The 27612-nt window shown below is 41.0% G+C and overlaps 4 protein-coding genes across 7 annotated transcripts; 3 read left to right on the forward strand and 1 right to left on the reverse strand.

Moving 5' to 3' along the window:
• The first annotated feature begins 5706 nt into the window (after positions 1 to 5706).
• LOC115737575 (ATP-dependent 6-phosphofructokinase 3-like) lies at positions 5707 to 10412 on the forward strand. 2 transcript variants are annotated; one of them, XR_007197384.1, is made up of 14 exons: positions 5707 to 6102; positions 6642 to 6688; positions 6800 to 6839; positions 6970 to 7032; positions 7113 to 7250; positions 7328 to 7486; positions 7603 to 7656; positions 7845 to 7913; positions 7998 to 8127; positions 8459 to 8724; positions 9080 to 9128; positions 9241 to 9395; positions 9931 to 10235; positions 10297 to 10412. XR_007197384.1 is itself a non-coding variant. In XM_048274024.1 (13 exons), exons 1-13 carry the CDS (start codon positions 5833 to 5835, stop codon positions 10114 to 10116), a joined length of 1626 nt encoding a protein of 541 aa, XP_048129981.1. In that variant the 5' UTR covers positions 5707 to 5832; the 3' UTR covers positions 10117 to 10412. The 2 variants fall into 2 exon arrangements, 1 of the variants encoding a protein (XP_048129981.1); XM_048274024.1 differs by having other exon boundaries at positions 9931 to 10412.
• Positions 10413 to 14340: 3928 nt separating this feature from the next.
• LOC115737353 (protein CHUP1, chloroplastic) lies at positions 14341 to 17962 on the forward strand. Of its 2 annotated transcripts, none has more exons than XM_030669434.2 (5): positions 14341 to 14676; positions 15106 to 15352; positions 15441 to 15556; positions 15956 to 16735; positions 16818 to 17962. In XM_030669434.2, exons 2-5 carry the CDS (start codon positions 15211 to 15213, stop codon positions 17715 to 17717), a joined length of 1938 nt encoding a protein of 645 aa, XP_030525294.2. In that variant the 5' UTR covers positions 14341 to 14676; positions 15106 to 15210; the 3' UTR covers positions 17718 to 17962. The 2 variants fall into 2 exon arrangements, with proteins under 2 accessions (XP_030525294.2, XP_048129975.1); XM_048274018.1 differs by lacking the exon at positions 14341 to 14676 and adding an exon at positions 14777 to 14928.
• Positions 17963 to 18531: 569 nt separating this feature from the next.
• LOC115737354 (polyadenylate-binding protein 6-like) lies at positions 18532 to 22880 on the forward strand. 2 transcript variants are annotated; one of them, XM_030669435.2, is made up of 8 exons: positions 18532 to 18976; positions 20023 to 20332; positions 20799 to 21058; positions 21170 to 21463; positions 21537 to 21817; positions 21940 to 22002; positions 22175 to 22390; positions 22486 to 22880. In XM_030669435.2, exons 1-8 carry the CDS (start codon positions 18730 to 18732, stop codon positions 22678 to 22680), a joined length of 1866 nt encoding a protein of 621 aa, XP_030525295.2. In that variant the 5' UTR covers positions 18532 to 18729; the 3' UTR covers positions 22681 to 22880. The 2 variants fall into 2 exon arrangements, with proteins under 2 accessions (XP_030525295.2, XP_030525297.2); XM_030669437.2 differs by having other exon boundaries at positions 22582 to 22880.
• A 1811-nt stretch (positions 22881 to 24691) lies between these two features.
• LOC115737355 (GDSL esterase/lipase APG) lies at positions 24692 to 26420 on the reverse strand. Its single transcript, XM_030669438.2, has 5 exons — positions 26057 to 26420; positions 25786 to 25916; positions 25455 to 25688; positions 25101 to 25356; positions 24692 to 25003 (listed from the first exon to the last, which is right to left on the reverse strand). Exons 1-5 carry the CDS (start codon positions 26358 to 26360, stop codon positions 24810 to 24812), a joined length of 1119 nt encoding a protein of 372 aa, XP_030525298.1. The 5' UTR covers positions 26361 to 26420; the 3' UTR covers positions 24692 to 24809.
• Between the last annotated feature and the right edge of the window lie 1192 nt (positions 26421 to 27612).

Raw genomic sequence — 27612 nt, forward strand, 5'->3', positions numbered from 1 at the left:
CCGACGCCGCATTGACTGCATTTAGACCCTTTGATCTATGATTTTTGGAGAAAAAAATGTGTGCTTGAATAACGTTTTTTTCCCCTTTATCCATGGTTAACGTTCACTAAAATAATTAAAATGAAAAATAAAATTGCTAATCCTTTTGGCTACGTTAGGTAGTTATCATATCCTTTATTTTATGCATGCTCAAGACAAAATAATATCGGATATAAAAAGGATATAGCTCGAATAAAATTATTCGGTGGAGAGTTGAGATAAAAGTGGATAAGATTTTTAATATTCATAATATAAAAGTTATTTTTCTCTAATAAATATTTTTTAAAATCAATCATATTTAAATAACAGTATGGAAAAAGAAAATTTTAATATATTTAAAAAAAAAGAATAAAGAAAAATACATTTATTCTTATGTTCAATTTTCTTTCTACTTATAATACAAATTCAGTATGTAAACATAAATTTAGTATTTACATTTATTAGATATTTTAGGTATATTATTAAAGTTTATTATTTAATAAGATTTTATTAGAGAATGGTGGAAGTGGAAAAAAAATTAAAAATAAAATAATTAAAAAATGATATAGGAAAAAATAAAAATAATAAGTAAATAAAAATGAAGTATGAAGGATTCTTACCTTCTTTGGTTTTTGCAATTTTTAAGTTCATTTCTAGGGGTGTCAATAGTTCAATTTTTCAACCAAAAAAACAATTCTGTTTTTTAAAAAAACCAAACCGAACTGAACTAAACCATCAGAAGGTAAGCTTGAATTGAACCAAATCTCACCCTGAATTGAATACAAACCGAAACAAAAATTCAATTCGGTTCGGTTCGATTTTCGATTTTTATTTTTTATTTTTTCGTTGTTTCCTTTGGTTTCTTCCTTTTTTGGTGGCTAAGGGCCGGCGACCTCCCCGGCCGTGGATGAGGGGTCGCGGCCACTTGTAGACGGAGCGTCGCAAGCTCTTGCGGTGGCCAGCAAGGGCCATGATCCCTCACTTGCTCCACCGACTCCCAGCCACCAAAAAAGGAAAAAATAAAAGAATAGAAAGAAAAATGAAAAAAAAATAAAAGAGTTTTCGTTTCGATATCAATAACAAAACCAAACCAAAGTAAACTGAACAAAAAAAAAAGAATTGTTATTTTTCAATTAATAAAAGCGAAAACTGAACTGAATCAAATTGCACAAATTTTTGGTTCGGTTTTTCGATTTAGTTTTGATACCCTTGCCATTTACACTAATATGCCGTTTATATCAAACAATGGACGTGAAAGGATGTGAAAACATCGAGCCTTATTATTGCTATTAGCCAAATAGTGAATATGATAAAGCAAAATCACTCGATTTTACATCCTATCATATCCGAAATCCAAACAACCAAATGTGGCATTTGCGTTCATATGCGGCGATATCAAGACATAGTGGATTAAACTAGTCTCTCCGAAATGGTCCATCTAAAGCAATAAGCCTATGAGGCGAACAAACCAGCACTTCAATTGAGGACATTGGATTTGCTTTCTCTTACCTCAAGAGGTGAACCAGGACAAGAAAAATATCGAGCTCTATTCTGTGTTAATTACAGAAAAAAAAAATAAAGTCGAGGAGCGAGAACAAAAATATCGTCGAGCCTCCTACTAGACCACGCGTCGCGGCTCCGAAAAATAATGGGAATCACAGTGAGCATTAGAGAATAATAGTAAGAGACTACGATTTATAAAATTATAAAAAAAAGACATAAATCTATTATAATTATGTCAATTCAATTTTAAACTTTTATTCTGGATTCAATCCTAAATCTTTTTGCAGCTATACTAATTTAATCTATCTAGCCAATTTTGGCCGACCGGCGCTAATGTGAATACCGGCCGTCGGCATAATTCTTTATTATTTATTTATTTTTCCTTTTTTCTTTCTTCCCCTTCTTCTTAATCCTATGGCCGGTCCGGCCAGATGTGATGGCCGGTGAGGTCAGCCTTGGTAGGGGTCGGCGAGCCGAGCCGAGCCAGCCGGAGGAGGAAGAAAAGGAGAAGAAAATAATAAAATACAAAATCAAAATAATCAAAATAAAATATTATATCGCCAACCGGTGTTCAAGTCGGTGTGGGCTGGCCAAAATTGGCTAAATAGACTAAAGTAAAAGATTTAGGGCTTGATTGGTAAGAAAAAAAATTTAGGGTTGAATTTACATAACCCCAATAAATTTATGATTTTTTTTTTTTATTTTTTTGTTGATCTTGTAATATCACCGGGTGAAAAGCCTAAGTCAAGTCCTTCGAAACTTCTGGCCGGAAAGAATTGTCTTCAAAGATAGAACAGGGTCTGCAATGACTTGACCATCAGTATGGGCCTAATGGACCGGTTGAGTAGCCCAATAAGCCCAACTTGCACTGGAATCAAGGATGTGGAGAAAATACTTGTTCAAATCCGGGTTCAATGGAACATGGTCTCCAATGAAATGAAGATTTTAGTTTCGACACAAAAAAAAAAAAAATCCGATTTCAATGGAACATGGTCTACAATGAAATGAAGATTTTAGTTTCGACCAAAAAAAAAATTTCGGGTTCAATGGACTGCCTTTGATCCCGTGAAAACAACACAATATTATCCCTTTGTGATTCATCCCATCCGTTAGCTATTGGTCCACAAAAAAAAAAAAAATCTCGTGTCTAAGCCACACCAATGGTCACATTTCACTTTCTAAATTCCGAATTGGCTTTTACTTGATTCAAATATAGCGCGACTTGACATTTTTTCTAATCCCGAATATTTCAAATTTTCATGAAGTATAACCGTTAAAACGTAGCCACGTGTAACTTTTCATAATTTTTTAGAATTTGGATAAAATTAGAAAAAAAAACACAAGATATTACTTTCTTACTTAATCATAAACAAACAAGTCTTTGAGCAACCCGTTGAGCAAGTGACCATAGATATTGGCATTTTTTATCGACAAACTGTAGCTGTTGCCGGCTTGCGATTGGCAATTTTGAAGCAATCGGATGTGGTGATTCGAAACCGTTGAATATTTTCTATTAGACAAGTGAATGCATGGAAAGAAAAAAATTGAAGCTGACAAGTGAACGAGAAAGATCGTTTGTTAAGAGATAAAGGTAGGAACGTACAGTTAGTTCGGTCCAATTTGAAATAAAAACGAACTAAACAATGATTTGAAATCAAATCCAACTAAACTTAAAATTTGTAGTTTGGTTCGGCTCGGAAGCAAAATTGACCAATAAGCATATTATGCATATTGACTCAATTCTACTATCCTTTTGCCTTTTCCATATTATAACCAAACATCCCTGATGTTTTGCATGTTGTTGACACCACTGCATAGTAACATTTGATATTTGAGTTTGGAAAATAAATCAGGCTTCGTTGGTGAATCAGATAAAACTTCTGATATTATAACTTTTATTCAATCCGATGTTTGGAGTGACGTGAAATCCGACCATGATCGAATATAGCTCGGATATACTCCGAATAAAAAAATCCCACCGAGGAGGTGGGATAGACCCCAATAGGATATGTGAATTTTGAAAAACTCGTTAAAAAAAATCACGCCTCTTGTACCATACCGCTCTTCTTCTCTTTTGCGTGGCACCACCATCACCAGACTCCAATGGCCACCGCTCCTCCCATCGGCAACGACCTACTTCCTGCCCCGATCGAATTGTACCGTAATTCCCGCATGTGGCCTTATAGATGAGTTAACAACACTAGGAAATCTTCCAGAACATAAGCAAGGGATCGTAGGAACGGGAGGTGCTTCTCGGCAAAGACTCGTCGAGTGAATGGAAGTCGCCGGAAAACTTCGGGTTTCTGAAGATAAAGCTGATCTGGACTCTATTATGGTATTTGAAGATAAAAATGCTCGATTAGAGAGAATTTGATATCACGGGTGTCAACGGGTCAGGTCGATTTCTTTTTTTTTTTTAATTAAAATCGCTTGACATGTTCGTCGAATGAAAGAATATAAAAAAAAAAAATAAAAATAAGATAAATTAAAAAGAAAATGTGGGTGAAAAAAAAAATTGGAACCAGGCCGACCCTACTCGGCTCGATCCTAACAGCACCATGCTAGCCCGAAAATTAGGGTAAATTTTTGGGCTGGGCCGAGTCGGGCCTGGCCGGGTTGGGTCGGGCTGCGTGTGGGCTTTTTGGACACCTCTATTTGATATCTTGATTGCACTATACGGGGTTTTGGTGAAAGAAAACATCTGGAAGTTTTCTTTATAGTCGGAGCAAAATCTAATGAGAGTTTTGAAATTTTAGATGTATCCGGGCTATTTTTCTTAAAAGAGATTTAATTTAATATTATGCAATTTCTCATATGGCAATGTTTAATGAGTTCTTTGACAAAAAAATACAGCATTATCGGATGGCCTTGCCATGATCACTAGGAATCGCTGAAAGAAACAATCTAGGATTAGTTTGACATTGGGCTCGCTCAAGACCTGTTTCAGTGTTGGTGCAAGGCTATATGTTGTTGCCTTGGGTCGCAGCAGACGCGCACTGCGGTGTCTCGCATGAGCCGGCGACGGCGAGACTGTAATGGAGTCTGTGAGGCTTGGCGATAGTCGGGCAGAGACAGCATTCATGGGGCTTGACCGGTGATGGTGGTGGCCATTGAAGAGAACTCAACCGGGGTGTCTCAAAGGGGATGAATTCGCCGTAGAAGAGGAAGGCAGAGATGGGGGGAGAACTCGCACTTGCGGGTGTCTTGAAGCAGTGAAGTGAGAGGTAGAGAGGGCATAATGGTCGAGTTGGTCGAGGGAGGCGAAAAGGATGTCTCGAAAGGAGACGATGTCCTCGTCGGCATCCTTGAAGTCACGGGGAAGAGAAGTGCCCAACATGGACGGTAGATTGTGAAGGATGAATAGTTTTTACTTTTTAATTTTAATCCCTCAAATCAAACACTTATTGGGATAGTATTTAATTGAATCCATTTTATATCCGGACATCAACAAACACTGGGCGGGATATTTAAAATCCTATCCTATCTTTATCCTATTCAACGATATCCTAAAAATGTCTGGATAACCAAACGTAGCATTAAAATAAATACATTGAAAGTCTTAAAACTTGTTACGAAAGTACAAATGGATCATAAAACTTTCAAAAAGTTCAATCAAATCCTAAAATTTATTACGAAAGTACATTCATATCCTAAAACTTTTTAAAAGTATAATCAAGTCATAAAACAAAATCCTTCCCCTCTTAGTTGCCATAACCGCGATTTGAACTAATGATCACTTGAACAAATGCGAGTCTTCTCGCGAAATAGGCTCCTTCGTAAGCCGAACGAAAGCATTCCAAAAATGCTGGAGCAAACTTTCGTCCCATCTAAAGCAACACCTTGTCGGTTATCCATTTAATCATTAATCGAACTGAACGCATCGATTGCCAATCGTGCTGTAACCCCGCTTAAATAAATTATAAAGCAAGCAGGTGCAGCCTTGCAGGTGCAATAATTCCAGTGGGACCAGGTACATGATTATAAGAGCAGTAAAAAAAAACAAAATCCTGCTTGAAGCGAGAGTGCTGACGTCAACGAAGCACGCATGCTAAATGCGTGTGTAAGTACCATTTTACCCCTCTCACCAGCTTCGACGGCCCAGAGCTCGAGTCAAGTCCCAGCGTTCTACCGCCTTCTTCTTCCCCCCAAAAAAGAGAATTCAAGACAAAAAAGAAGAAGGAAAAACAGTATTTTTTTTAAGTCAAAGGCGCCTCTACCGCCCTCTGATGAACCCACCATCGACGGCTACAAATACGCGCGCGCTTTTGTCGCTGGCCTGCTCTCATTTTTACAGCGGAACGAGTGACCACCATGCCCACCGTTTCCAGCACCACCTCCACCATCTCGAGCTCGGCTTCAATCTCCACCCCGAAGGTTCGGTGCTTCGACCCCGCCACCTCCAGTCCCGCGACCTTCCATCACCGCCGTCGCTCGATGAACCACAGCAAGTGCTCCTCCGATTCGCCCGGCGCGAACGGCGGCGCCATGGCGGCGATCGCCGACCAGAAGATCGTCAATGGAGAGGCCGGCTACGTCCTCGAAGACGTCCCTCACTTGACCGATTACTTACCTGACCTCCCTGTAAGTACTCTCTCTCTCTAGAAGTAGTTCCGCGATGCTGATTTCGAATGACTCGGGAGAGAAGTTGTTGGTTGGAGTTGATCGCTCTCTGTACTACTACTTGTTCAGTGAGAGCTGTTTTTTGGTTTTTTACCGCTTAATTGGACGTACGATTTGTTTCTTAATTGCTTATTTCATTTTGTATGCATGCCAATAATCCATTTCTGGTAAGGGGAAGCAAGCAAAATTGGAGTCCTTGCTGATGTCGCCATCATTCATCTTTCCTCGTCGATAATCGTTGTTTTTCTGCACCAAATTGAATTTTGGATCTTGCTGTGCTGATCCGAGTAGACGCGAACGAACCATTTGTTCCGTAATAATGGCTTCCATGTTTTTGTCTGTTTCAAACCGGAACAGCGAAGTAAACGAGGAAAAACGTAGGATTGCGGTGTCCAAGGGTTAATCTATGTCATGCCGATGGTGTATCATTCGTGCACGAGTGCACTCTTTACGAGGTTTGCTGCAAGTTCCATTGATCTTTCCTCCCACCTCTCGTGCAGACATATCCCGATCCGTTGCAAGACAATCCTTCCTATTCAGTAGTCAAGTGAGTTCGTGGCATGACTCTGCTTTTGAGCTGCTGGTTTTATTGATTGATTTATTTCTGGGCGAGCGTGCTGCATTAAAAGTTTAACATATTTGTTGATCGATGGAACAGGCAGTATTTTGTTAATATGGATGATACGGTGGCCCAAAAGGTAAATTACTCTCTTGAAATTTATTATTCTTTTCCGTGCTTTCAATTTTCCATTAGTTTCTGCATGTACGTGGTATTTTATGCCGTGATAATGTCGTTTGATGATACGCATTGTGCTCGCTGCCTTGTAGATTGTCGTTCAGAAAAATAGCCCGAGAGGGACCCATTTTCGGCGAGCTGGACCTCGGCAGAAGGTGTTCCATTGTTTCTATTTGTTGTCTACGTTTTTGGCCATCCTGAAAATTTAAGTGACCCCGTGCCATTGTTTTCTCAGGTATATTTTGAATTAGATGAAGTGCACGCCTGTATTGTAACATGTGGGGGACTGTGCCCCGGCCTGAATACTGTCATTAGAGAGATAGTGTGTGGCCTGCACCACATGTATGGAGTCAACAGAGTTCTTGGTATAGAGGTTAGAACTTGCCTGATATCTAAAGTTAGAAAATCGGCAGAATGGTGCTTTTACTTATATGCCATTCCAATGTATAGGGAGGTTACAGAGGTTTTTATGCACGAAACACAATTACTTTGACGCCCAAGGTTGTCAATGACATACATAAACGTGGTGGAACTATTCTTGGGACGTCAAGAGGAGGCCATATCACCTCAAAGATTGTTGACAGCATAGAGGACAGGGGCATCAATCAGGTATGCGTTTTTTGTGCTTATGAACGTTTTATTGATAAATGTGAACCCTTACTGTCTACAGTAGCTTCAATGTAACAAGGATCTCTGGCTTTGTACTATTGTCGTGCATCTCTCAGGTTTACATAATTGGAGGAGATGGAACTCAGAAGGGTGCTTCAGTTATCTTTGAGGTAATGCTGTTTGGACAATGAATATACATTTGACATAATGAATTTATTTGGGCACAGTTGTGAAATCTGCACTCATCAGAGACAGATTCTGTAAAGTTTGTGATCTTCGTATGATTTTTCTACAAACTGGATCAACTTTAGTGATTAGCCTGGCAGTGCTTATGTATCAATTTGATCCATCTCTGCAGGAAATTAGAAGGCGTGGCCTGAAAGTTGCAGTTGTTGGTATTCCCAAGACCATCGATAATGATATTCCGGTAATGTTCAAGCAAAGTAGAACTTCAGCCTATGATATTTTTATCTTAATATTACCTTATTTTTGTCTCATACCTCTTCTTTAGGTTATAGACAAGTCTTTTGGTTTTGATACTGCTGTTGAGGAAGCACAACGAGCTATAAATGCAGCTCATGTTGAGTCTGAAAGCATCGAGAATGGAATTGGCGTTGTAAAATTAATGGGTCGCGATAGTGGTAAGCGTCATTTTGCTGACATTCTTCAAATTTCTCTTTCTGACGAAATGTCCAGGTAGTTAGCGGTTTTGATGACTTTGCGATTTGGCAATAATGCTTCCTTTTGTCTTCGGGGTACTCTATGAAAGCAGCCTATACTAGTCACAATGCATTTGAAATATCAAGGATGTGCCTAGTTTCTACTAGGCACCTTGAATTTACTGTAGTCCCTTTTGTCTGGTTAAACAGTGAATTTTAATTACATAATTGCTTGGATTGATGAAGTTATAACATCTCTATGCTTTTGTTGGCTGGCAATGCACTCATGTGATTATGATGAAACATTTTGCAGGCTTCATAGCAATGCATGCTACTCTTGCTAGTCGAGATGTGGACTGTTGCTTGATCCCTGAATCCCCTTTTTATCTTGAAGGCCCTGGTGGTCTTTTTGAATACATTGAGAGAAGACTCAAAGAGAATGGGCATATGGTCATTGTAATAGCTGAAGGTGCAGGACAAGAGCTCCTATCTGAAAGCATGCGTACCATGGAACAGGCAGATGCTTCTGGAAACAAGCTACTTCAAGATGTTGGCCTCTGGATTTCTCAGAAAATTAAGGTATTCAGCCACTTATTGTGCAACATGACCTCCTGTTATGAAATGAACTCTCTCCCACGTGAGATTTACAGGAAAATTATTAGCAGACAAGAACTTTCTTTCTTCTTTGAGTGCATAGAGTTATGAAGTGTCAACTCCAGTCTTCAGCCATGGTTTCTTCATACGAAATGTTAAAATGAGCTTTTTCACAACTGAACATTTGTCGTTCTGGCCTATTACATTGATAACACGCGCCACACATGGATTTTTTTCATTCCATTTTATGTAGTGAAGTGGTGTCATTTCTTGGATCATAGACAAGAAAGTTTATTGTACTTTGCAGTCATGATTTACAGGTTTGGTTAAAATTGTGCAGGATCACTTTGCAAGGATGCAAAAGATGGCAATAAATCTCAAGTATATAGGTTAGTGTGCTGAAGTTGCTTCTTTCACTATTCTTGAGCTTAAGCAATGGATTGACTCACATGAATTGTCCTTGTTAAACTGACTAATTTGACCTAAAATTTTCATCTGCAGATCCCACATACATGATTCGTGCTATTCCCAGCAATGCATCTGATAATGTGTACTGCACTCTCCTGGCTCATAGTGCCATTCATGGTGCAATGGCAGGCTATACAGGATTTACTGTTGGCCCTGTCAATGGGAGACACGCTTACATTCCGTTCTATGTGAGTCAATCCATTACTTAAGCTTAAGCACTTGTTACTATTATCCTGCTGTTGTGTTGGGTTTCTTGCTTGTAGGGGAAGGTGAGATATTTACTGCAGCATGCTGTTGGCATATATAGTTCCAAAGTCCATAGCATTAAAGGACTGCTGTGACGGCATTACAACAATCTATATCACACGCATGCACCAAGCCTTTCTTCACAAGATTGAATTGTTTGTCTCCTCCGCGATGATTGTCTCTCTCTTCCATGGAGTTGCTATTTCCAATGTCAGTTGATAGAATAGACTCATGGACTCATAGGATATTAATTAGGTGGCAAAATCATATCGGGCGCAGAAGACCTGGATCTACCTATATTTTCTTGGAGAGTGTGGTCTGATTCTCTGAGTATGGAGGATCTCGAGAAATGCATGCATGAAGGATTGCTTGTTGAACAATCAAACCCTTATCCATTAATGAGCCTTAAGTAATATCTATGACACCGCAATATCCATCTCTGCCAGTCAAATGAAGCCTTTTGTCTTCTTTTGGTAGCGAATCATTGAGAGGCAGAACAAGGTCGTGATTACAGACAGGATGTGGGCAAGGCTTCTGTCTTCGACCAATCAGCCAAGCTTCTTGGACCCAAAAGAGGTGGCGAGGAAAAAGACGGAAGAAACACAGGAGCCAAAGGCATCACATGATCGACTGGAGGCAGCAACGGCCGTGCTAATTGTGTAGAGCACCTGCCAAAAACTTAATGGCTGCCTAATTCGAGGTTGTTCCTCCAGGTAGGAAGATCTGGAAACACCGAGTGTTGTATATATATTATCCTCCTACAGTCCTTGCTCGAGGATGTAATTATGTAGAGTTCCATTACCGAATGCTTGATAACGATGCTCGGTGGCAGATGTATTGTTGTGGCCGATGATTCTCGTGAGGGATGTATATTGAACAAGGGAAATGATGGTAAAGTAATCACCACACGAAGGAAGATTTCATGGCTTGAATTTAAATTAATTGCTCATTTCTGTCTTCTAAGTTTGACCCCGTCACATTTCGTTCCTTTGTGAGGAATTTCACACCAATTGCTGCCTCTGTTGCCATTTTTCACTTCTTTTGTGTCAAACACTTTAGGCAGGATTGAGCACAATGACCGGCGCCGTCACATAAATAGTGTTGAATGGGATGTTATTCATGTCATTAGCGTTGACAATTTCGACTTCTCCGACCATTGAGTGCCTCGGGCATTGCCTGATTGATTAAACATTTAAATAACGTGCGATCTGTAGTGAAACGGAAGGCTTGGTCTCGCGAAGGCAGGTCTGATAGAGAGTATCAGTCCAAAGCAATCCGGCCAACGCAAGCCTCGTAATGTGTAGGGGCTTTGATCCTCACACCTTGCAAAACTGTGTCACGAAGACAACCGCGCCAACATTCACAGGTTGCTCCCACAAGCGAACTGGCTCATTTATTAGAGCCCCACCTTGTCTTGATCATCCTTGATGCTATTTACTCGAAACAGTTTTGAATTCAATAAATGCGATCTTCCTCCCTCAGTAGTCAGTACTCTTCTGGTAAAAACCGAGTTACGCCTACGCTCTAGAGACTGGAAACTTGCAAAAATACTTTCCCCATTTGTTAGACAACTCCACATGAGATCTAAATGATTTATCTAATGGCTCGTGAGGAAGCAGGCTAAATGCAAGAGATCTGTTTCTTGCTTGGAAGAGCCATTGCTGCGAAAGTGACTTAATTCTTAAATCCGTTAAGTGAAGAATCAATGCGATTTGACCATGTTTCGCAAATCAGTCCCCACTTGCTATTTTGATCTGAACCGACAGCATCCTGCGAATCAAATAAAATGGTTCTGGTGGGCGAATCGCATGGCTTCGGAGGTGTCATGAGCGCCCCTGATGCTCGTTGAAGATACACCATGGCATGCACCAACGTTGACGCCAGCTCATGTCGCATGATACTTGAGATACCAAAAGCATGCCACGCTATATTTTATACATCGTGTTTGTCCACCTCAGCATTTTATGTCGGAGAAATCACACTTCGCTTGTTGCCCCATTTTTCTTGATTCTTGCAAAGCAAAAAGCGTTAAGTAGGGGTGACATTGATGGATCGGGGTTTTCAAAATGGGGCCTCTTTTTAAGGGATTTTAATTTTTAAAAATGATGTGGGTGGATTTTTTTTTGGATCTCTCTATTGCATTTTCTGGTTTATTAATGGGTGATGAATGAAATTTTGTGTCTCGTGATTAAAAGCATTCCACGTGGTCGGGCCTGCCTGCGGTTTATTAATTGACTAAGCTTTGATTTTCCCATAGTGCCAACCACCATATTTATGACGCGTTACAAAACCAAACTCCGTCTCTTCTCGTGGAGGCATCTGTCTAAGCAACCGGTTAAGGAAGCTTCTAAGTTTTCACCCTACAAGCCTTTCTCGTTTGGGGGCGATCTGTTTCGGCGGTAGATTCCAGATGCTCTTCTCGTTAGGAGTGAGCGACTCTAGAGTCAATGCATATTTCACTTGGAACCTACCTTGTCACATATTCCAAAATCAACTTAAATTTTACATGTATTCTTAACTGAAAATAGTGTATTATCGTTTCCAATGACCACATTTATTTTTACAATCTAATAACTATAACTCATATTTACAGACACGAAGTTAGTAAAACATTAACAAAGTGAAAGTCTCAATCGTGGATATCGCCGGAAATAAAAGCTTGGACTAGTGGCTCTAAATTACACTTGCATCGATTGACGTTGTGGAATACCATGGATTGCCCGAAGGCATAAAACATAAAAAACACAAAATATGAAACTTGAAACCTACCCATCTAATATTTGAAACTTGAAACCTACCATATGTACCTTATAACCTAGAAGTGCATCGATTTTTCAATTCTTGGCTCTACTTTTGAACCATGCTCACTCCTACACCTCATGTTATGCACATCAATAACTTGGAAACTTAAATTATTTCAAAATTGGGTAAGTATAGTGCATCAAGACACTCAAACAAAACCTTGAACATAATCTTAAAGTCAATCCATCGAGAAAATTATAAAAAAAGTCCTAAACCTATTGCGTTGATCCTAATTCAGTTATAAACTTTTTGCATTTATGTCAATTCAGTTCATAAATCTTTTATTAGTGCCAATTTAGTCTTAATTTTTTTGCATTTGTGTCAATTGAGTCCTAAGTCTTTTGTATTGTGTCAATTGAGTCAATTCGGCCAATTTTGTTGGAAAAGCGCTAACATGGACGCCGGCGATGCCATGTAGGATGGTCGATGTTGATGTGGCCATTATTTAATAATATATATTTTTTAGAAAATTTATTTTTTAGTTATTTCTTCTTCTTTTTCCTCAAAATTTAGGGTTTGGTAACCTTCGCTAGCCACTAGTCGGGGCTAGTGGGCCCCGGGCGAGAGTTACCGACCACCGCACGCTAGCCAAACCCTAAATTTCATTAAAAAGAGAAAAAAAAACTAAAAATAATTTAAAAATATATTATTAAATAATGGTAATGTCAGCGCCGACCGTTTTACGTGGCATCGTCGGCGTCCACGTCGCCGATTTCCGATCAAAATTGGTTGAGTTGACATAGAATGCAAAAGGTTTAAGACTCAATTGGCACACATGAAAAAAAATTATGATCGAATTGGCACTAATATAATATGTTTAGGACTTTTTTGACGCTTTTCCTTCAAGACATCATTTCTCACAATCAGCAAATAATACGTACGTAGCCGGTTCATTGTGATTAAAATTGCATCAATTAGACACTTCGTTGTCCCTGATTAAATTTTAGTGTAATCAATTTAGCTTAGATGAATCCGTAATCATAAATTAAGATTTTTCGGATGGTTCCCTCATTGGTTACAATCGCAATTAGATTTACAATTAGTGTAATAGTTTCTTTCTGCACCATTACCACCGGATGGATCACACGCGTGCTTAAGGATGGTCGTGAAACTAAGCTCATCCGCTCATCAACTATACAGCGATGATACTATATATAATCTATTTCATAAATTTACGATGGGTTTAATGAAAAAAAATCATTTGTTTATGTGTCTGGGTGATTTTATTTGTTTTTTTGGTCTGGATGATTTTATTACTTGGGCTAAAGGCGAAGAAAAAGTCAAATCGAATGTGGATGTCCTCTCTCCGATCAAAGTGGACGGCGGCTGTGTTGACACAATTTGTCTCCTAGCCACACTCTCGTGATCAAAAATCATATCTTCATTACTGTTTCGATTATTTCGCAAAAATGAATACGTCCAAAAAAATATATTTATAATAGTAATTATTTATATTGCTCGAAATAATCAATCAATGAAATTCAATTTTTTTTATCGTCAACAAAAATTTCATATCTAAGAATTTTTCTAGACGGTCAAAATATTTTTCCTTTTCATTTATTTTTTTACAAGCAATACGAGCTGATCATTCTCGAAAAAATATATTCAAAATCAATCGTTTTTCGCTGAACAAATCGAACCGAGCCGAGCCGACTCCCGACGGGTTTTTAACTTCCCCCATCTGCTTTTGTGTTCCACTCTCTTGGTCTGTTTGATTTCGGATGAGTTTGGGAAAATGGATGAGTTGGCGGGTTAACCCCTGTCCACTGTTTTCTCAAACCAAAACATCCTATTTTTGGAAAATATCCGATTATATCCGGAATCTCCCCTTTATCCATGTCCCGAAAGTTGTCCCTCTTTTTTTGATTCAAAATTCAGTTTTTAAAAAAATTCAACTATGAAACCCAAAATATAATTAATTTCTTTGGAGTTTTTGTTTTTTTTTTAATCATCATTATTCAGCCATTTTTCATTTTCTTTTACCGTCGTCGTCGTCGTCAACTTCTTTGAATAAGCATCTTCGTTCCCTCTCCTCTCTCCCCCTCTTCCTGATTTTCTCGCACCTCCCGCATTCAAGAAAAGCAAGTCTCTCTCTCTCTCTCTCTCTAGGATTTGCAGAGAGGAGGGTTAACTTTATGCGCGTCGCTTTCGACCCCTGACATGAGACAAGAATCAAGGGCCATCGCTTGTTCGTTTTCGCCTTTTTTATATTGGAGGCGTTCTTGGCGCATTGAGGACGGGTTCGTAGGTTCCGCCTCCGCACGCAACCGACCAAGCTCTGCGCAACCGGAGCGCGCGAAGCCAAGAGAGGAGAGACGGCGACAACGGCGTCACGTCGGCGATCATCATAGTTCCCCGCTCCGCTCCGTTCCGGCACGTCTTCCGTTGGTTCCATGCGTCTCCCAGGAAACCTCCGCAGGAGTAACTCTCTCTCTCTCTCTCTCTAAAATGCAATTAGTAGCTTCGTTTGATTTACATGGGAAACGCTTCCGTAACGTACCTGATCTGTGACGAGTGCGTGTGACGGATTGAGCGATTTAAGGAAGTGGAGCCGTTTTTATTTTCGTTTTTATGTGCCGTCGTATTGTTTAGCTTGGAGCTGATCGGGTTCCTATGAATGATCCGAAGAGTCTTGCGCTCGATTTGATATTTGTTGTTCCCCTGTTTGATATGGTTCGTCGACGCGATCATTTCGTTCTCTCGTGATTTTGCGTCAGGATTCTTTATGCGTGTCGATACTAAATGAAATTAGCAACTGAAATTTCTTTTGGTTTGTCTCGAAAATTTTAATTGTTTTTCTTTTTATTATGAATTAAGCGTTATTTTGCTTGCTTGATTGCTTGCATGCAGATGGAGGAAGATGAAGAAGATGATTCATGACTTTCCTCTCGATTCATCCATTTGTGGGTTTGGTTGCGTGTACAGAGCTCGAAACTTAGACCAGATCGATTTATTATGGTGGGAGAAAAGGGGGGTATAAGGCCTACTCTGTTGAAATTTGGGGTTGTTTTGGCTCTGTCTTTTGCTGGATTCCTCTACTCTCGCATCCGAAACAGACGAGTCAAACCCAAACTGCCTCCTTCGGGCAGCCCTTCAGGTATTGAATTACTTGCCCTTTTTGGAGATTTTTGCTTACTCATCTTGTTTGCGGATTTTGCTGAAATAGCTTGTTGGTTGGTCTGTAGATCGTGGCGGCGAGGCTCATTCCGAAGGCCAGAGATCTGGGGTAAAAACTGACCTCCTTGCAACCACAGCGATTCACGTTTCGCACATCACTGTATCAACTACAGAGGAGAATAACGTAAGCTATATCTAACCTTGTTATTTTATACTGAAGCTTGGTATTGGAAGTCAGGGGTTTTGTATTTTCCAGGTTAATTTCAAAACGATCTGGTAATTTCCATTTGAGTAATCTTTGAGACAGGGTAAACGTGTGTGTGATCATTCTGATGCTGACTTAAGTGCTTGTTCAATTGAACCTTCTAGTTAGGAGCTGATTCGTCAAGAGGATACTCCCATTCTTCCTTTTCCATTTGGGACATTTCCAAGTTTTTTAATATGCAGGAAAGAGCTAGTCGTTTATTTGCCAGAATGATGTGCTCATGATGCTTTGAACTTTAAATGGACAAACTGGTTCCCAGTGTACCCAGTTGGACTCACAGGAGCTGATCCTTCTGCTCTTATTTCTTTTTTCCGTCAGGATGAGACAAACATGCCGAAAGTCTATGTTGATCCTTCCATGGTTAGCCACTCTCCAAGCAGTGGGAAAAGTGGAGATAAAGATGGGTATCTCTTGCCTGAGTTTAATGATCTTGTGAAGGAATTTGACTTTGGTGGTTGTGGTGCTGGGATTTCTCCTAAGAAAGATGTTGAGACCCCCACGTCTGATGTGGAAACTCCTCAATCATTCTTTTGTACGGAAAGAGATGTGTATGAGGGAGAGATCAAGCACCTGAGGAGCATGGTCAGAATGCTTCGAGAGAGGGAAAGAAATCTTGAGGTCCAACTCTTAGAATATTATGGGCTTAAGGAGCAAGAAGCGGCTGTAGTGGAACTCCAAAACCGTTTGAAGATAAACAATATGGAGGCTAAGCTATTCACTCTTAAGATTGAATCTCTACAAGCAGATAACCGTCGGTTAGAGACTCAAGTGGCTGATCATGCAAAAGTCGTGGCTGAACTTGACAATGCTAGATCCAAAATTAAGTTGCTGAAAAAGAAACTGAGGTTTGAAGCTGAGCAAAACAAGGAACAGATATTGACTCTTCAGAAGAGAGTTGCTACATTGCATGACCAGGAGCTCAAGGCCGCAGAATATGACAAGAGCGTACAATCAAACTTGCAGAAGTTGAAACAACTGGAGCATGAGGTAGAAGAGTTGAGAAAGTCTAATCTGAGGTTGCAGCTGGATAATTCTGATTTGCTTCAGAGGCTGGAGTCCACCCAGCTCCTCGCAAACTCTGTTTTGGAAGATCCAGAGGTAATCTTTGCAGCTATTCTAAGTTCTCTCATTGGATTTAAAGTAAGACAAATCTAATCTATAATCTTGTTTGTTTGTTCAGGCAGAAGCATTGAAGAAACAGAGTGAGCGTTTGAGACGAGAAAATGAAAGTTTGTCAAAAGAAATCGAGCAACTCCAAGCAGATCGATGTGCTGATGTTGAGGAACTAGTTTATCTTCGATGGATAAATGCCTGCTTAAGATACGAGCTTCGGAATTTTCAGGCACCAGCTGGTAAAACAGTCGCCAGGGACCTGAGCAAAACTCTGAGTCCCCAGTCCGAGGAGAAAGCCAAGCAGCTTATACTTGAATATGCTAACACGGAAGGGATAGCAGATAAGGCAATGAGTTCCATTGACTTCGACTCTGATCAATGGTCATCCTCACAAGCCTCGTTTGTGACAGATTCCGGTGAAATCGACGATTCATCTGTTGATAACTCTTTAGCCAGCAAGGCAAACACCACCACCAAGAAAAACAGATTATTTGGCAAGCTTAGGAGACTGGTTCTGGGAAAAGATGGTCTTGATGATAATCGCCCTCCATCATTAGAAAAAATGGAACCCCTAGAAGTGGGCGTGGGTTCATACTCGTCTGATTCTCCCCGTTGCAGTTCAAGTGTTTTAACCGGCATAGATGCAGGAAACACTTGGCTGAGCAGCAGCATGACCACTCCATGTTTGAGTTCCTCTAGACATTCTTTGGACATCCGTAGACTGAGAAGCTTTAAGTTGGACGAGGCAAGGGATTTAGAAAAAATTCGTCGAAACAGCGATGTGGGGGTTTCTTGCCAGTCCAAGAAATCCAGCGTGGGCTCGGGGGGTGCTGCGGATTTGGCTGGAAATCCTGAAGAAGATTCGTTTCGGAAGTACGAGCTGGCAAAATATGCGAAGGTTCTCAAGGACTCCCGCAGCACCACACCTAAAATCCATAGGAAATCAGCATCTTTTAGTTCTTTTTGACATTTAGAAATCTCTCACACTTGTCCATACATACTGAGTTCTTGGGTAGACAGCCATCCACCAGTCTCTGCATAGATTCACCAAGGGAATACAAGCAGAGAAAAGTTTATTTTGCAGAATAAGACAGGCATTTTTGCAGCGATTACTGTATCATAGATGGCCTGTTTTAAGTTAAGGAAGGAGATGCTTGGAACCGCATTATTAGTCCCGGTTCCATTGTGTGTATATAAGACATTAGCTGGTAATCTCTGGATTCTGTCTTTAATTTCCATGGCATTTTCTTGGTCGATTTTGCTCGCACCCGCTGTATACTGAAAAGGGATTAGTGCTTGATCTTCCGAGCAAGATAAATGTCATCTCTCTGTGGATAACGATTTCATGCAAGTTCTTTCTGACTTGGCATGCACGAGCAAGCTCATCAACTGGCGAAGCTCATTCTCGAAGGAAAAGGAAAATTGTCACTATCGATTTTCAGTTGTCTAGATGTATCTTGGGAAAGAAATCGCGCAAGTCGCAGTTGGATAGGCGGTCCATACCACCACCATTGTCGGACTTCATTATGCAGCACCAGCTGATTCATTTAGCGATGATAATCCGGGCTTTTGTGCTCTCGTTTACCGCTCCTGGAAGGACATTATTGATTCATGAAGACGAACTCTATAACCATATGATACAGAGGAAAATGATATCAACAGGTCCTACTCTCATGAAACGCGGGGCTACCGGAGGAGAATGCCGTCGTTTTGATTGCATGAACCGCGAAGAGACCTGCCACGCGTCATATCCAGAGCGCGAGTGAAGGGGACGCGTCTCCGCTGGGGGAAAAGTCACGGTCGCTCGAAACCCACGCGCTTCTCTTCGCAGCGCTATAACAAACAAACAAGAACCTCTCTTCCCTCCCAAAAACAGAATCTCCCTCTCGAAAGCGGAATCTCTCTCTGCACCGCCACTGCGACTGCGACGTTTCGGTGTTGTGCCATCGTTCCGTCCGAGAACCGAAGAGCGAAGAAAAATGGCGGCACAAGACGATCCAGTTCAAGCATTGGAAAAGCAGCGGCCGCAATCGCCGTCGAAATGCGATCATCCTCCGCAACCGGCCTCGCTGTACGTCGGCGATCTCCACCCGGAGGTCGGCGAGGCCGACCTCGTCGCGGCGTTCTCCGAGATGGGCGACATCGCCTCCGTGCGCGTCTGCAGGGACGCGGTCTCCGGCAGGTCTCTCTGCTATGGCTACGTCAACTTCTTCTCTCACTTCCTCGGTATAGTGTTGCTTCTCTCATTTCTTGTCGTTTCTACTTCTCGGGTGCATAGGAATGTTGGTCAGTTCGTTCGGTTGCTCTGTTTTAGGTTTCGTGCAATGTGATTGTGGTTCTGGTTTTAAAGTGCTTGTGCTGTGCGTGCGTCTGGAGTTGTGTGCGGTTCTCGTTTCTGCATGATGCAAGCCCGGGTTTTCGAAATGGTCGTTGCGATTTATTATGGCTTCCACGGTTATTGGTGATTTCCTTTTCGGCCTCTGTGGATTTTCTTATTAGGCTTGCGAATTGATTTATGGTGCTTCTGTCGTTCGTGGCCGTGTCGTACTTCTTCTCGATTTGTTAGTGAAATGGTCGATGACTACGGTTCTTTCTCTCCAAAATGGGGGTTTATCTTGCCGGTGCTGTTGAGAAATGAAACAAGTGTGTGGTTTTGAAAAGCGACTGTGCTTAAGTAGCCTGCGTAGCCAGTTCTTCTTTCTTTTTCTTCTTTTTACTTACGATTGAATTCTTTTGTTTGCTCTAGTTTCTCTTAACTTAGTTTATTACTGCTGGTTATTGTGAATTATGCATTCGTTATTTAGGCAGATTTCTAACGGAAGTTTATCTTGGTTCTTGCTTTTTCCCTGCTTGTAAAGTGAAACAAGGTTTTTCACCAATATCCATTTTTTGAAATTAATGAGGTCAGAGCTGGTCATTTGCGCTTATTGATTTCGTCCAATCTTCTATACATCAGCTGCACTTATTTATCTGCTGTGACTCTTCCATCGTGGAAGTGCACATAATTTTGATTTCATAACTTGTCTAAAAGAAGAAATGCAGCAACCACCTGCCATTTCTCAAGATCGCCTTTTTTTCCTCAGAACCTGTTAACTTGCCAATTAAATTGTTCAATCACTTAGTTGTTGCCTTTTGTAGGAGCAATACTATATGTTCCTGCCACTTTGGTCTATGAATTCATATATGCGTTCTTGCACAGGTGTGCTACAATTTTTTTGATCCGTTTAGACTTGCAAATAATTGTTCTCTTTTGCTGCTTCCGTTTTCTACAGCATCTAAGGCTTTGGCTTGTCTAAATTACTCAAAGCTGAAAGGAAAGCCCATGAGAATAATGTGGTGTCAGAGAGACCCTTCTCGAAGGAAGGCTGGAAATGCAAATCTATTTGTCAAGAACCTCGACCCTTCAATTGGCAGTGCACGTTTGCAAAGCATTTTCTGCCAGTATGGTAACATACTCTCTTGCAAGGTCGCTGAAGACAATGGATCGAGTAAGGGATTTGGTTTTGTTCAGTTTGAATCTGAGGAATCAGCCATTAGTGCTCTTAGAGCCCTCCATGATACCATACTCGAGGGGAAGAAGATGTAAGCCCTCTGTTGTCTCTGTTCCCAATAAATAAATGCTATAGCCGGTGACATCGCTTTTATAGTTGTTTTGCCTGAAATTTTTGTCACTAGCCAAGATATATTGGCAGAAATGGCAGAAAAAAGAGTATCTATGCCGATTATAGACTTCATGAAAAATACCTGTACTGAAGCCCTGCCTAGCATAATATGGTTTCTGCGTATTTATCAAAATATTTTATCTGTATTAAGGACCTGCCTTGTCACGTCTTCCTTTACTCAGTTTGAAAATGGAAATTGGTGACAGATATCTCTGGTACTTTTGATTTATTTCTTCCCGATTTCTTTCTCTGATGCTAAATCAGGATTTACTGTCAACAATCGTTATGCACCTGCCTTTTCCCATTATATATTTATGTCTTGGTTTTCTACTTCGGTACATGTGGGAATTCTCGACTAAATACGTTCTTTATACCATTGCTTGCAGATATGTTTCCAAATTTGTCAAGAAAAGTGAAAGAACGTCATTTAGTGAAGAACCTGAATTTACGAATTTATATGTGAAAAATCTGGGGGACAATATTACGGAGGATCATCTCCAAGACAAGTTCTCAGAATATGGGAAGGTTTCCAATGTTGTAATAATGAAGGACATTGATGGGAAATCAAGGGGATTTGGCTTTGTCAACTTTGAATCACCACAAGCCGCAAAGAAAGCTGTGGAGGCCTTGAATGGCATAATAATGGGTGAAAAAAAAAACCAGATAATTCTGTGTTACACTTGATTTAAAATTGGACGAAATCATTTTCTTTACATAACAAGCTTTTTCTTATTAACATTACAAAGTTCTGTAACAGGGTCGAAAATTTTGTTTGTTGGAAGGGCTCAAAAGAAAGCTGAAAGGGAACAGCTTTTAAAAGATGCTCACCAGGTGGTGTGCAGCGGTTGGATTCAGAAGAATGCTTGCAATTTGTATGTGAAGAACCTTGATTTGTCCATTGATAACAGCAAACTCCAGGAATGCTTTAGTAGCTTTGGGACAATAACTTCTGCAAAAGTGATGCGTGAGGACAATGGATTGAGCAAAGGTTTTGGTTTTGTTTGTTTCTCCAACTGTGAAGAAGCAAAGAGAGCACTGAAGGCACTGAATGGTATTTTACAATTCCTGTATTTCTGTCTGGTATATTTCTGGGTGAAACTTAATCTTTGTACATATCATTGCAGGAATCATCTTCAAAGGTAAACCTCTCTATGTGGCAATTGCTCAGCAGAAAGATGATCATTCCAGAAATTTACAAGAGTATCGCTCCCAGATTCAACCTCAATCTCAGCATCATTCTTACGTGAATGCTCTACCAGGCCAACGCTATGCACCCCCTTACAACATCCCCCTTCTTCATCTTCCATACACTTTACTGTCCCAATCAATTCACCATCAGTATGCTGGAGCCAATGCTGGCCTTCCATATGCAACAGAAAGTTACAGAGAATATCACTCCACATCTGTAATGCTTGCAATGCAAAGTTTATTACTACAATATTTCTCCATGAAACCTGAGCAACCAGCATCCTTGCCAGTATCGTTGTCCTGGTCACTAACTGGTTCATTTGTTTACATCTTTGACAGATTCCTTGGAGGCACGCACAAACACAAGTGGTTAGCTCCAAGAATTGGGTCTATGGAGATCATGTAGGTCTTTTTTTATCTAGGGACCCATGCATTTATTGTGTCTCCCTTGCATTCTAAGTAATAGGATTAGTGCTGTAGGATTAGTCAGTAGCCCACTTTCTGTCTGCTACTCTGTGTACTTGGACATCTAAAATGAATTTTGATGCCGCAGCATTTACATGCTTTATTTCAGCCAACGACATATTCCAACTCTGGCTTGCACGGGCAAGATCAGAAATTTTGCCAGCCCAGGGTTTCTGGACTAGGTATCAGGAAGAGGGGCAACAAGAAATTTCTGCCTACAGAAAACACCACCATTAGGACCAGAAGTCTACCTGCTCCATCATCCCAAGGGACGTGTACTACAACTCTTGGGAACTTTCTTTATCCACTTGTCGAGAATATTCAGGTCTGTCAAATTTAACAAGTTGTCTTTTGAGAATGGCTTTTATTTTTGTTTACTGTTCTTTGCTTCTGATCTCCATGTCTTTCTCTCCTTTGTAGCCTGAGCATGCTGCAAAGATAACTGGGATGCTGTCGGAAATGAATGATTCTGATGTTAAGAAGCTGATCACCTCTCCAAATTTCTTGTCTGCTCAGGTTAACAAGGCAGATCGAGTGCTGAGGGATGCAAACACTAGGACCATTGCAAGTGGCGGCATGGCTTTGCCCAAATCGGCTCGCTGCTTAAACTACTGAATGGGGGGACATTACGCATTTGTTCTTAGCCCTATGTTTGGCGAATCTTTCTGCTTCTACTGCTGCTTGAGCATACTCCTTCCATTTCCTTTGTCGAATTTAGTAAGTGTTACTGACGAATAGATTGTAAGTACATTGTTGCCACAGGTATTGTGGCTTTTTGCCATTTTGATAACAAGTACTCAGTTGTATTCCGTTTTCCCTCTTTTTGCTCTGTTATCTTTCCCTTTTTCGTTCCAACTTTACGAAATCTATCTTTGTAATTGAAAACGAAGGGGGAAATCTTCGTTATTTTATAATGAGGGATTACATCGGCATGTATAGTGAGAACTAGGGCTCACTAATAAAGAGACTAAAATACCCTTACTAACAATAAGCCTAAATAATTAACATTTCAACACTCTTCCCTCAAGTTGTGCATAAACATCAAAGAGCCCCAACTTGTTATACAAAGTAACCACTTTACTATCCCGTAACGATTTAGTGAAAAGATCAGCAAGTTTGTCTTCGGTCCGTGTGTATTGAAGTGTTATTTCCTTGTTTTGAATCTTTTCTTCCATAAAATGACAATCTACTTCAATATGCTTCGTGCGTTCATAAAAGATTGAATTTGAAGCAATATGCATAACAGATCGATTATCACAACACAGAACCGAAGAAGCTAAGGATGGCATGTTGAGTTCGGATAACAACATCCTCAACTAAAACAACTCACTAGTCACATGAGCCATAGCACGATATTTCACTTCTGCACTTGATCGAGATACAACCCATTACTTTTTACTTTCCCAACTCACAAGATTGCCTCCCAAAAACACACAATAGCCGAAAGTCAATCTCCTATCAATAAGATAGCTAGCCCAATTAGCATGAGAGTACCCCATGATATTAAGATGTCCATGGTTCTTGAACTTAAGCCCTTTGACCAATGCTCCCTTCAAGTACTTAACAACACATAGTACTACCTCCCAATATGTAGTGCGAGGAGCACTCATAAACTAACTAACCACTCTAACAGCAAAAGAAATATCTAGTCGGATGACAGTTAAATAGTTGAGTTTACCCACTAGTCTCGGATACTTACTTGGGTCATGAAGTAAGTCGCCATGTTCTACATCAAGCTTCACATTGGGATCCATTGGAGTATCGACAAGCTTCGCTCGTTACATTTGTTGACCGTTCATAGTCCCATATCACTGGTCAAGGGGATATAACCTTGGGTCCTTCTCTTTCTCTCTCATCTGTTTACCATTTACCAGTTTTTCCATGTAACTTGCTTTCTGTTAGTTCCCTTACTAGAGATTTAAATTGTTCAATGACATTTACCTATACTCGGTGTGTCTTTCAAGATCCGAGGACCGGACGGATGATTGGTGGAGGGCATGAGTCCAATGAGCTATACTACCTGAACAAAGATCTTATCGTTGCTGCTGTTCAGAAGAGCACCACCTCCAACTTCTTCCAGATGCATTGTCGCATGGTCATCCGTCATCTGACATACTTTGTCATTTCTCTTCCTATTTCAGAGTCTATGAGTCCTATCTAGTGCTATGCTTGTCAATTTGGCAAACATCATTGGGTATCTTTCCCTTCCCACGTCCGGAGTCGTGTGTCGAATCCTTTTGAGTTGGTGCATTCTGATGTTTGGGAACCATGTAGTGTCAAAGATATGTCTGATTACAAGCATTTTGTTACATTTGTATATGATTATTCCCTCATAACGTGGTTATATTTAATAAAAGATTGAATTGAAGTTTTTTCCTATTTTCGTATGTTTTACTTTGAGATTCTCAATTAGGATCATGTTTCTATCAAATGTCTACGCTCTAATACCATGAAAACGAAGGGGGAAATCATCATTATTTGATAATGAGGGATTACACATGTATAGTGAGAACTAGGGCTCACTAATAAAAAAAGACTAAAATACCCTTACTAACAATGAGCCTAAATAATTAACATTTCAACAGTAATCAATCTAATTGAGACATTTTGCCATCAATAACACTGCCCACGAAGCATGCTGAAATTGAAAATAGATTTTTTGGGAATTTTATTCCTCTCCCGACTTCTGAACAAAAAGAAGTTCAAAGTTTGACGACGTATTCAGTGAAGAAAACCACAAATATTTATATCAGGGAAAGGCCTTGCTCGATCAATGCATTGGCGAGAACTTGATTGGCTGCTTCAGATGGATGAACACTGTCCCAGAAAATGTATTGGGTGGCGTTGGAACAAGTTCCTGGCGACTTTGGATTGCACAAGAATATCGTGGTCTCAATCGTCCCTGTTCCGCAGCAACCTCTCCTCACTTCTGTAAAACCTACAGAAAAGAATAGGAAGACGGATAATTGTTAGAGCAACAATCCCAGGATTGTATATGCTGTCGGTGGGTGCAGTGGCAGGAGCATGTCCCCTACCATTCTGAGAAGGAGATTTGATCTGGTCATATAGTGGCTTGAAAATGTCGAACACCACGATCTTCACTCCTGGCAGTTGCTTCTCAAGACTCGCCGCTGCCGAGTTAAGCTTCTTGTTGAATCCCTGAGCAGCGGTATTGATCCTAGAAACGCACCCACTTTCATGGGCCCCAAACAGGGTGATTGCAGCAGGAAAGCAACCCAGCGGTGGTAGTGAGGTCACTCCAATCTTCCTAGCCCCCAAGCCATATAACCCCTGTTCACATAATTAAAGTTTGCTCCCAGTATAATTGATAGACATGGTTTCAAGACTGCAATTTTTGGTTCTATCCGGTTTGGACCGAGTTATGTTACCTTCATGAAGCTCGAGAATGAGCCGATGAGGAGGGACGCGTACTCGTCCGGAGTGTAGACGTGGTTGACGAAAGGATTGATAAAGTAATTCTGAAGAAAGTCTCCGCTTCCCGCGCTCACTATATATAGCGCGCCCTTGACAATGGACGCTGCTTGCTTGCTTCCGGCCACCTTCGCTAGCTTCCCCTGGTACTCCTTGAAGTACTCAAGTTGCTGAGGCAGCGTAATCGCATGCTGCATCAAGAAGGTCAAGTCAACTCTACTAAGTATAAGGAAGAGAATTTTCCCACAAAGAAAAAATGATTTAGGTAACTTTGTGGTCAATTCTTACATTCAAGAGGGCTGCTTTCTCATCATAGCCAGATGCAGCTGAAGCAAAGTTAGCTCCTATCAGAAGGTTCTTCCCTGATGCCTCTGGACCCAGATACGCTGGAGGGTATTTCGTGAATCCCAGAGTGTCAGCTGCTCATGACAGTAAGAGAAAAAAATGAGGGAGAAACACAGAGACCCATTAACAACTGGGACATGCAAAACAAAACTTAGCAGACAAGGAAGGCAAATTCCCAGTCTCTTTCTGTCTTTTATCTTTTCTTGGCGCTAACCAGTGATGTCAGTGGCTAGTTTGCCATTGCAGAATCTGCCAGTGGGTTCGTGATTGGTGAAGTCCCTGCCATAGGGAGGGTAATTGGCCCTGAAGATGGTTGGGAGGTTGTTGTTGTTGCCCACATCCACAGCTGAATCCCCAAATGTAATGATAGCTGGCACCAGAGTGGTGGTGACCCCTGAGTCCTGTGCATTCCCAGCATCGCTTGCCAATCCCACCATTGCCAATGCCAAGCACAACGCCCATTTGATCCCCATCTCGAGTGAGCGTGCAAACAGCCTCCGAGTCACTTGAATTAGCATTGCAGAAGCTAAACTAGAAAGCCCTTATATGGCAGCAGCCTTCCAGTGGGGGGGAGCAAGCAAGGACAGATCTTAAAGAAGGAAGATGGGAGTCTGTGAAAATTAATTGGAGTGGTTGGTTTCAGCATTAAAGGCCTGCTTTGGCACACACTGATGTAACAACCCCACACCCCCCCAACTTGCATGATAATGTTCGCATTATTCTGTATGCAAGAGATATTTTCTTTCTTTCTTTCTCCTTTTTCTCATGCAATTATTTGCTTTAGTGCCTTCTTCAGGGTTAAGAGGTCCGAGATTTGTGTATCCTTGCATATCCTAACAATGCAGGGGCTGCAATGATCATGGTAGTTGGGAAAATAAAGGGATAACGTGCATGGGACTGATCACTGATGTAGACTGTAGTGCATATGTGGGGAGTATTGCAGATCTGGGGCAATACAAGTACCACCATCAATACAAAGGGGCGAGGTCGGAGCAGAAGCTGTTGCCTGTCTGTCACAGTCTCCTTTCATGGATTATGAATGTTGAAAGATAAGATTCTAACTGTAAAAACTAGGATGTTTTAGTCTTTTGTAGCCATTAACAGCCGGTTCCACCACCCACCTAGGTGGCGCCGCTGGTTCGCGCACTCTTCCTCTCACAAAAGGTCGAGTGTTCGAATCCCAGAGGCGTTGCGGGGTGACTTAACTAGTGGCACGTGTGTGGTGGTTAGCACGTGTTGCCCCCGGGGTTTACCCCCGGCTGCCGGCCGTGCAAGGGTCCCCTGGGTCACCAAAAAAAAAAACAGCCAGTTCCTCCGAGGATTCATCTGTCCCTTAGACTAATCACAGAGGTACATACAGAGAGTTTCGATAATAAAGGGACGCGACAGACTCTGAATGGGCATTTGCGTTTATGTCGCTGCTATTTGCCGCATTAGATTGTGTAACAGATTTTCTTAACTGGTTTTTTTATGGCGGCATCCCCCGTCGGGTGCTTCGACTAGGCGTTGATGCACTAGGATATGTGAATTGACTAGTCTATGCCATGAAACATTTCTAGATCTGCATTGAGATTCAAGACTCTCGCTCGAAGTCAGAAACTAGGAACGCCTTTGGAAAAGCTAGATTGACAACCAAAGTTTTCGAAATGACCCGTTCCGGTTCCAAGCTCTCCTTAACAGAACGCCCAAGCATCACTTGGGTACGGCTTCACTCCCGGTGAATTTTGTAGGGTGCTTGTCAAGAAGAAAGGATATTTCACCAGCTTTCCG

The sequence above is a fragment of the Rhodamnia argentea genome, chromosome 2, assembly GCF_020921035.1.
Source record: "Rhodamnia argentea isolate NSW1041297 chromosome 2, ASM2092103v1, whole genome shotgun sequence".
NCBI lineage: Eukaryota > Viridiplantae > Streptophyta > Magnoliopsida > Myrtales > Myrtaceae > Rhodamnia > Rhodamnia argentea.

Bases quoted from the DNA above. Each gene is read 5' to 3' on its own strand.
- LOC115737575 (XM_048274024.1), top strand. From the start codon at position 5,833: ATGCCCACCGTTTCCAGCACCACCTCCACCATCTCGAGCTCGGCTTCA. The intron at 6,103-6,641 runs GTAAGTACTCTC...CCTCTCGTGCAG, and splicing joins ATTACTTACCTGACCTCCCT to ACATATCCCGATCCGTTGCA. The intron at 6,689-6,799 runs GTGAGTTCGTGG...TCGATGGAACAG, and splicing joins CCTTCCTATTCAGTAGTCAA to GCAGTATTTTGTTAATATGG.
- LOC115737355 (XM_030669438.2), bottom strand. From the start codon at position 26,360: ATGCTAATTCAAGTGACTCGGAGGCTGTTTGCACGCTCACTCGAGATG. The intron at 25,917-26,056 runs GTTAGCGCCAAG...TGTCATGAGCAG, and splicing joins ACTAGCCACTGACATCACTG to CTGACACTCTGGGATTCACG. The intron at 25,004-25,100 runs GTAGGGGACATG...TCTTTTCTGTAG, and splicing joins CAAATCTCCTTCTCAGAATG to GTTTTACAGAAGTGAGGAGA.
- LOC115737353 (XM_030669434.2), top strand. From the start codon at position 15,211: ATGGTGGGAGAAAAGGGGGGTATAAGGCCTACTCTGTTGAAATTTGGG. The intron at 15,557-15,955 runs GTAAGCTATATC...TTTTTCCGTCAG, and splicing joins CAACTACAGAGGAGAATAAC to GATGAGACAAACATGCCGAA. The intron at 16,736-16,817 runs GTAATCTTTGCA...TTGTTTGTTCAG, and splicing joins CTGTTTTGGAAGATCCAGAG to GCAGAAGCATTGAAGAAACA.
- LOC115737354 (XM_030669435.2), top strand. From the start codon at position 18,730: ATGGCGGCACAAGACGATCCAGTTCAAGCATTGGAAAAGCAGCGGCCG. The intron at 21,464-21,536 runs GTATTTTACAAT...ATATCATTGCAG, and splicing joins AGCACTGAAGGCACTGAATG to GAATCATCTTCAAAGGTAAA. The intron at 22,391-22,485 runs GTCTGTCAAATT...TCTCCTTTGTAG, and splicing joins CACTTGTCGAGAATATTCAG to CCTGAGCATGCTGCAAAGAT.